Source organism: Amphiura filiformis, chromosome 9 (assembly GCF_039555335.1).
Source record: "Amphiura filiformis chromosome 9, Afil_fr2py, whole genome shotgun sequence".
Classification (NCBI taxonomy): Eukaryota; Metazoa; Echinodermata; class Ophiuroidea; order Amphilepidida; family Amphiuridae; genus Amphiura; species Amphiura filiformis.
In genome coordinates this window covers 32,555,269-32,564,160 of record NC_092636.1, presented here as the reverse complement: position 1 = coordinate 32,564,160, position 8,892 = coordinate 32,555,269, and the positions used below count along the sequence as shown (strand labels likewise).

At 37.3% G+C, this 8,892-nt stretch overlaps 1 protein-coding gene across 2 annotated transcripts in view; it reads right to left on the bottom strand.

The window, feature by feature from the left end:
• Positions 1-2,414: 2,414 nt before the first annotated feature.
• Positions 2,415-8,892, bottom strand: part of LOC140160886 (uncharacterized) — a 55,565-nt gene continuing 49,087 nt past the window's right edge. For both annotated transcript variants that reach the window (XM_072184220.1, XM_072184219.1), the window contains 2 exons: positions 6,129-6,201; positions 2,415-4,009 (listed from right to left, as the gene is read on the bottom strand). In XM_072184220.1, the coding sequence (XP_072040321.1) occupies positions 3,882-4,009; positions 6,129-6,201 (201 nt within the window). In that variant the 3' untranslated portion in view covers positions 2,415-3,881. The remainder of the gene's footprint in view (positions 4,010-6,128; positions 6,202-8,892) is intronic.

Here is an 8,892-nt window from a genome sequence, read left to right as displayed (position 1 = left end):
TACAAAATTGGTCTGAATTTTGGAACTTTTGAATTTGCATTTTTCTTACATGACATACCTACCGCATTGTCTGTAATTTGACCTCAGTTGACCCCTTGGTGACCCCAGAAGAATTTGGCTCTAAATGTTGACTGTACCCACCAAGTTTCAAGACCATACGGCAATTTTTAGTAATTTGACCTCAGTTGACCCCTTGGTGGCCCTGGATGACACCAAAATGACATTCCAAAAAATTGGCTCTAAATGTTGACTGTACCCACCACACACCGACATCGCCTGGCTAATAATTACTTGGTACAGCAGAGATACTAAAATGAATACCCGGGATCGATACACGTGCATTTGCTATGCACGAGTTTGATATGAGAAGAAAATTAGTGTAGAAAATGATGAATATCTCCCGTAAATGATTTCATATAAAGAAACCAGATGTGGTTCCTTGCACATGAACATATATTTTGAACAGATATGATATAGTCGTTAGCTTGCGCTTTGAGACAGTAGCTTGCGTCTTGAGTCAAAACTGACAATAATTCCATAATAATTCTGATTTATATGTGCGAATTATATAGCGCAGTGTATAGGCCAATCGTGAAGGTTGTCTAAAAGAATATGACCTATGGCATACCATGCTTGACTGACACACAGCGAGGTCAGTCACCGAGGTAATCGGGCTATTGTCAGTAGCCTTAGTCAGATGTCCTTCAGCCTATTTATGCGAAACTATTAAACAGGTCGATATGTATAATGGCCATGCGTGGATTCAATCTACCATGGCGATTTCTGCCATGAAGATATCGGGGCGATGACACTGTGCACCAAGTTTCAAGCCCATACATCAATTTTTAGTAATTTGACCTCAGTTGACCCCTTGGTGACCCCGGATGACCCCAAAATGACCTTCCAAAAATTTGGCTTAAAATGTTGACTGTACCCACCAAGTTTCAACCCCATACAGCAATTTTTAGTAATTTGACCTCAGTTGACCCCTTCGTGACCCCGGATGACCCCAAAATGACCTTCCAAATATTTGGCTCTAAATGTTGTCTGTACCCACCAAGTTTCACGCCCATACAACAGTTTTCGTAATTTGACCTCAGATTGACCTTTGACCTCAGTATATGACCTTGAACCCCACCCAAAAAAAAGTATCCAGGGTTTTTGACCATGACCCTTCTATCCTGTAAATGTGAAGTCAATCCGCCCATCCATGCCCGAGATACAGCATCCGGACGGACGGAAGCACGGACAGTGCAAAAACAGTATGCCTCGCGGTGGAGGCATAAAAACACTGAAAATGGTAACAAAAAATGCTGAAATCACCCAAAACGCAGACGATATTCATGCCGGAAATTTAGAAGGGTAGGGTAGTATGTAACACCGCGGACCCAGCCTAGGGTCCTTTCAGTGGTGTAACAGGGAGGACGGAGACATGAGAGGGGCACGCACTGGCTTAAAAATATGGAACAAATTTGACCAACATTTCAATTCTATTTTTTTATAAGAGACTGTAATACAGGGCGAGTTAAAAAAAGTGCAATAGAGCAAATAATCGATATTTATGCAAGAACCAAGTCGAACTTTCCCATTATTCAAAGATTCTATAAATGCCACACTCAATAGTCACCTTCTGTGAAAATATGAAGTGAATCGCAACTACCATTTAATTTTTTATGAGTCATTTTGCTGCGATACCCAATTTCGTAATTTGTCCACAAGGTACCATGTTTTCTTAATGAGAGTACACAATTCACAGTAAAGGCACCAACTCTGAAACTGACTTTAACTTGAATAAGGCTGATTTTTGTGTTTATTTTACTTTCTTTTTTTTCCATTAAAACAAACTTTCTAACATTTCTTTAAGTCTTTCATACCTCACTCGACTCCCAACTTTTTTTAAATCCCAATATGTACAACTTACTGGATATTTTGTAATTCACTTCACTTCAATTTGCACGCATTTCATTATGACATTTGAAAAACCCGTCTACAAATTTGTATGTTTTTGATAGAGAATAATCATGATAATTATTATACTTAGTTTTCTGGGTTAAAAAAATTTGTTCAGAGAATAAACATCTTTTAAGTAAAGGTAAATTGAAAATAACAATTAATGAAAATGGCAGTTGGCCCAAATCTACCTTACCCAGAGTGGGCTGACATTCAAATTTTAGATGTCTCTTGGACAAACATTAAAATTGGGTATCGCTATAAAATGTGTCATAAAAACAAAACAGTAAATGCTGATTTCTTGATTTTTTCACACAAGGTCACTGATGGATATATCATATATAAAATGCTTTAAAACCAAACAGGTTCAACTCGGTTCTTAAATAAAAATGGATTCGTTTCTCCATTGCACTTTTTTGACTCACCCTGTACATCAAAATAAAATCAAGAAAGGGACAAAGTGATTTCTTTTATTCCATAAATATTTATTGTTGCACCAAAAATCAATTATGAACTATAACCTTAGTGCATTTACCTTCCTTAATATTGAATTGACTGTAACTTTTGAAGGTGAGGTGCCTAATACAGATATAATTATATGATATATCTGGGCAAGAAGTAAAAGTCATTCAATACTTTATAATGATAACAATTAATCTATGCTATACTATACTTCATCATACAATGATATCTTTTATGTCCATACTTTGCACACACCTAACATGGCATCGCTGAATGCTTGTGCTCATAATATGTAACCATGGTAACCAGTCACATCAAAAGGAATAATGAGCACCCAAAAATCAAAATTGAGATTTTTGTGCCCTCTTAAAATTGAGAGTTCTCTCTTCTAAATGACATGGAAGTCTAAGAAATCGGATGATCAGTTGCGACACTACATACAAGTTTCTTTTGTGTACTCTCACGTTATTTGCGCTATTTTGTAGTTTGCTCACGCGGTACCTGACTTAGGGTAGATCCCCATTGGCAACATGTCAAGTTTCCACAGTATGGTATGGACAAAAACGTGGTGAATTGTGGTAACCACACTGGAAGTTAGGTACTAATCCTATGGGGCATTAGAAAACACAATTTTGCTTCTTTTATCAAAACCGCTGGAGCAATGCATCTCAAAATTTGGAAACATTTGTTTAATGATAGTCCTCAATGTATGATAGAAAACAGAACATGAATCATGCCCCTTTAACGAGCACCGTAAAATGGGGGTGAATTAGGCAAAAAAAGTCTGTTTCCCCATAAGAGACAAAGAGGGTGGGTAGGTCGATCCTTTTTTTTTTCCATGGGCACTTCCACCCATTTTCACATATGTGACATGATCAAGGGCAGTGGTGTAGCCAAGGGGGGCAGCTGCCCCCCCTGAAAAAGTATTTTATTTTTCCTGATTTTCCATTAAGTTGAAAAAGCAAACCGTAAGTGTTTGGAAGGCGGTTCAGCAGATATTGATTGAGCTGAAAATCCGTTCAAACTTTGGTCTTTATTTCTTCCCTATTCACCCTGTTTTATGGTAGGTCTTTGAAATTCAGAAAACAAGCTGCAAAATTGCTCAAAACTACATAACTTGTGAAACTAGAATTACACGGTTTGTAATTAAGGTGGCCCCTACCCAAAGGTGTGTAAATAACAAAGGTTTGTAAATACAAACAATATAAATATGCAAATAACATGCCACAAAACTATACAACACATCAGGCCACCATATACTATCACCATACCAAGTTTGAAGTTGATCGGTTATTGTGTTAGAGCTGCATAGTGGATTAATGGTTTTGCTTCTGCCTGAACAGCCAAACAAACAACCATTTAGGTGAAAACATAAGCCCCACATATGTGGAGGCCAACAAAATTAATACCATTAAAACATGGCGCTATACTGATACAAATAAATCATCTGGTCTACAGTTGATCAGATGTTATAATTTCTTCTTCTCCTTTTTGGTACTAGTTTTTGTCTTTGTTGTCTTTGGTAGATCAGCTTCACAGCGGCACATCTCATGTTTACGAAAGTACTTCTTGACGGCTGTTTTAGCTAGTAGCTTAACTGCAATGAGATAGAACAGGATATTTATCAATACATATACTCCGTATATACGATTCTGTGAGGTTTGGACCTTCAATGTTTAGAGAATAAAAGTAATTCCAGCCGTGATCTGTTGCCTGATAGAACACAGGAGATACCATTAGGCCAAAAAATTATGTTTGGTTGCCCTCAGAGACTGACCCAAAAAAACAGAAATCTTGGGTCGGGTTGTTTTTTTCATTTGATTTTTTCATCACATTTTTAAAAGAAACCTTAAATTTGAACAGTATCAAGGACATTTTATATGTATTATTCACTCATTTCATTAATTAAATGCATATTTGATTAAAAATAAGAAAACAAAAACAAAAACACACAATTTTTTTAAATGTAAAATGATCAAGAATTTGTCAATACTAGCCTTTTCAAAATGGAGGAAAATTGGAGGAAGTGCTCATGAAAAAGAAAAAAAAAGAAAAAAAAAGAACAACGTACTGACCCTCCAAATTTTTGTCTTGGAAGGGCAACCAAATAATTTATTTTTTGGGCCTTATTTCAAGTGGAACAAGGAGGCAAAATGCAGAGTTGTTCCACATAAAAAATAATGGTATCTCGTGTTCTATCAGGCGATAGATACATGGCTGGGTTCCACATAAAAAATAATGGTATCTCGTGTTGTATCAAGCGATAGATACATGGCTGGGTTCCACATAAAAAATAATGGTATCTCGTGTTGTATCAAGCGATAGATACATGGCTGGGTCTCAAAACAATAGTTTTGTTGCCATTCATAAACAGAGCAGACCTGTGTAAAATCATATTTACATGCAATTTATGTCCACTTTTTATGGCCAGTTGTATATTCTTTGGCGATTCCACAAGTCATTCACATGCAAACACATAATACTGTGCAGTGCTGACACCCTAGATCACTGCACTTATACCAAAATTAAACAAACTTTTGGAGTCTAGCTACTATGAGTTCAATGAGTTCAAATATGTGTTAATACACTTTTTAATTCATAGTACATTACATTGCACCAATTCTTGGACCATTGATACTTAGAGTTAGCTTGGATTTCACACGATACTCACCATTGACACAAGTCAACTCAGGATTAGCTTGGATTTCACACGATACTCACCATTGACACAAGTCAACTCAGGATTAGCTTGGATTTCACACGATACTCACCATTGACACAAGTCAACTCAGGATTAGCTTGGATTTCACACGATACTCACCATTGACACAAGTCAACTCAGGATTAGCTTGGATTTCACACGATACTCACCATTGACACAAGTCAACTCAGGGTTAGCTTGGATTTCACACGATACTCACCATTGACACAAGTCAACTCAGGATTAGCTTGGATTTCACACGATACTCACCATTGACACAAGTCAACTCAGGATTAGCTTGGATTTCACACGATACTCACCATTGACACAAGTCAACTCAGGATTAGCTTGGATTTCACACGATACTCACCATTGACACAAGTCAACTCAGGATTAGCTTGGATTTCACACGATACTCACCATTGACACGAGTCAACTCAGGGTTAGCTTGGATTTCACACGATACTCACCATTGACACAAGTCAACTCAGGATTAGCTTGGATTTCACACGATACTCACCATTGACACGAGTCAACTCAGGGTTAGCTTGGATTTCACACGATACTCACCATTGACACGAGTCAACTCAGGGTTAGCTTGGATTTCACGATACTCACCATTGACACAAGTCAACTCAGGATTAGCTTGGATTTCACACGATACTCACCATTGACACAAGTCAACTCAGGATTAGCTTGGATTTCACACGATACTCACCATTGACACAAGTCAACTCAGGATTAGCTTGGATTTCACACGATACTCACCATTGACACGAGTCAACTCAGGGTTAGCTTGGATTCCACACGATACTCACCATTGACACGAGTCAACTCAGGGTTAGCTTGGATTTCACACAATACTCACCATTGACACAAGTCAACTCAGGGTTAGCTTGGGATTTCACACGATACTCACCATTGACACGAGTCAACTCAGGGTTAGCTTGGATTTCACACGATACTCACCATTGACACGAGTCAACTCAGGGTTAGCTTGGATTATAATACTCACCATTGACACGAGTCAACTCAGGGTTAGCTTGGATTTCATGCGCCAAACATCTGGCTAGTGACTTGAATAAATCCTGTATGGGGAATAAATATTGCATTATAAGTTGCTTATGCAATGATACAATTACCTTAAGGATAGTCTTAACCCTGGAATTATGAGAACTTTCGGGCCTCATAACTGCTAAATTGTCGGTCTAAAGTATAGAAAAGTATACGTATTTAGAATGGCAGAGACTTGATCAATTCAGCTGTAAGGTCAAATTTGGGCCAAAATGTTCATTTTGGAGAAAATATTTTAAAAAACGTTTTTAAAAAGCACAAACATACATATGCACACAAGTTTAAAAATACATCAAGATAAAAAGTACAAGAACATTTTCATTAAAAAAGCAAGACTAAACAACAAGCAAACACAACGTCGTGAGAATTATATAATATTGGATGGCATTGAGGGTTGTATGAGAATATACTGCACACGCCATGAATGATATTTAACGAGCCGGTACGGGGAGTTAAATATCATTCATGGCAAGTGCAGTATATTCTCATACAACCCAAAATAAAGCCATCCAATATTATAATTATATAAAATGAAGCTGACTGAAATTCATAAATGAAAACATTAGAAACACAAGGCTTTTTATAGACATAGACCTAGGCATACACCTAGGCTAGGCCTAGTCAAGGCTAGGCTGGTCTTGCTATTGTGTTGGTTGAACAATGTGAATGCACGCACCACGCAGACAGTTGAATGGTTAAGCTTACCGTGAAAATGATGTAGGCCTAACTACTGCAATACCGCGTGAAACAAGTAACCATGTTCTCTGTTATTTCACCGTCAATATTAAGATACTGATCCTGATTAACTCAGATTATGCCCGATGAAATTGCAGTATTTTAGCTGCAGTTCTGTGCTGCTTGTGTGCTTCGCAAGACAACATGACTTGCTGCACATCAGAGCATGGTCGTGCGTTACCAAAGTTAGTCTCATCACTGTTTGTGAACGCTCTACGTGTATACTGCGTTTGTGTGATGCGTGCCTTCTGGGTATTGTGATGAGCGTGTGGGTATCAAGATTTATTGAACAGTTTTGTAAAAATACTGAACAGTTTGATTTAAATGTCATTCAGTATGTTCAGTACTAAAATGAGTGGTATAGATGGAAGCTTCATATCCAAAGATACATTATAAAATACAATATCAAACTATAAATGGAAAATAAAAACAGTGTACGCCAACAAGCAAAAAAGAGAGAATATGCATGGTTAAAGAACACAAATAAATGACATTTCATATTAAATCATTAAGTATTGCGTTCGTTTTGTCACTGTAAGATGCTGTGTTTATGCAAGGCCAGATTCAGAAGAGACTATTGAAGATCTGAGAGATTGTTGTGGCACGACATAGCGTGGTTAAGGTCCCGGGGGTACTCAGTACAAATGACCATACGGGACGCCGCATAAACATGGGTAGCATTTTCAGCCTTCTGGTATATCAATGACCCCTTTTTCAAAGCCTATTTTGGTATATGAATGGGTCCTTTTAAAAAATTTCTCAATTTTTTAGGAAAACAGCCCAATTTTTCCTTAATCTAGCCAAAATGTTCACAATTTTCCCAAAATTTTGGGAAAATTTGTAAAAACTAAGACAATTTTGGGTAAATTCGGCCGAAAATTTTGACTTTTGGTATATCAATGGGTCCAAATTTCTTGACAAATTGGTATATTTATGGGTCTACTTCCAAAATCTCAATGCACGTCCCTACCAAAACCAAACTTGAGTACCCCGGGTTAAGGTCAAGATGATTTGACTAAGTATATAAGATTCAGTGGAATGCCCCATGGCCCTGCAAGGTGCTAACACTTCAAGATGATTTGACTAAGTATATAAGATTCAGTGGAATGCCCCATGGCCCTGCAAGGTGCTAACACTTCAAGATGATTTGACTAAGTATATAAGATTCAGTGGAATGCCCCATGGCCCTGCAAGGTGCTAACACTTCAAGATGATTTGACTAAGTATATAAGATTCAGTGGAATGCCCCATGGCCCTGCAAGGTGCTAACACTTCACTAAGTATATAAGATTCAGTGGAATGCCCCATGGCCCTGCAAGGTGCTAACACTTCACTAAGTATATAAGATTCAGTGGAATGCCCCATGGCCCTGCAAGGTGCTAACACTTCAAAGTTTTCATAGTTCTTTGATGTCAACTGCGAACAATAGAAACCTTGATCAATAATGAACATTGGTCAAAAGACAAGCTTACTGAAGTGAAAAATTATGTACATGCAGAATATTCATTTATGCATATTGCCTTGAAAATCACAAAAAGCGATTGCTTGATGAACTCAAATGATTTTATTAGCGCTATTTATAAACTATATTTCAAAATGTTTGATATGCTTTTTGACCCAGAAATGTATGAATTTGATGCGAAATCGTGATGAAAAATAATATTTTCCCAGTCACGATTCAGAAAGAGAAAATCTTACACACATTAATTACATCACAAACCAAACAATAGATGGTCAAGTTCATGGAGAATGTTACAAACTGTTGTATGTTTTGTTATTCATTTTTTCTGTCGGGTATATGTTTTATCTTTAAAATCGGATATGGGAAACTATCAAAAATACAGCACAAACGGACATCACTATTTGTGTGCATAATACAAATTATAAGAATTATACAGAAGTGACACATAACATTTATAAAAGCTGTATCTTGAAAAGGAGATTGCTCTGATGCTAGAATTTTGGCAAGG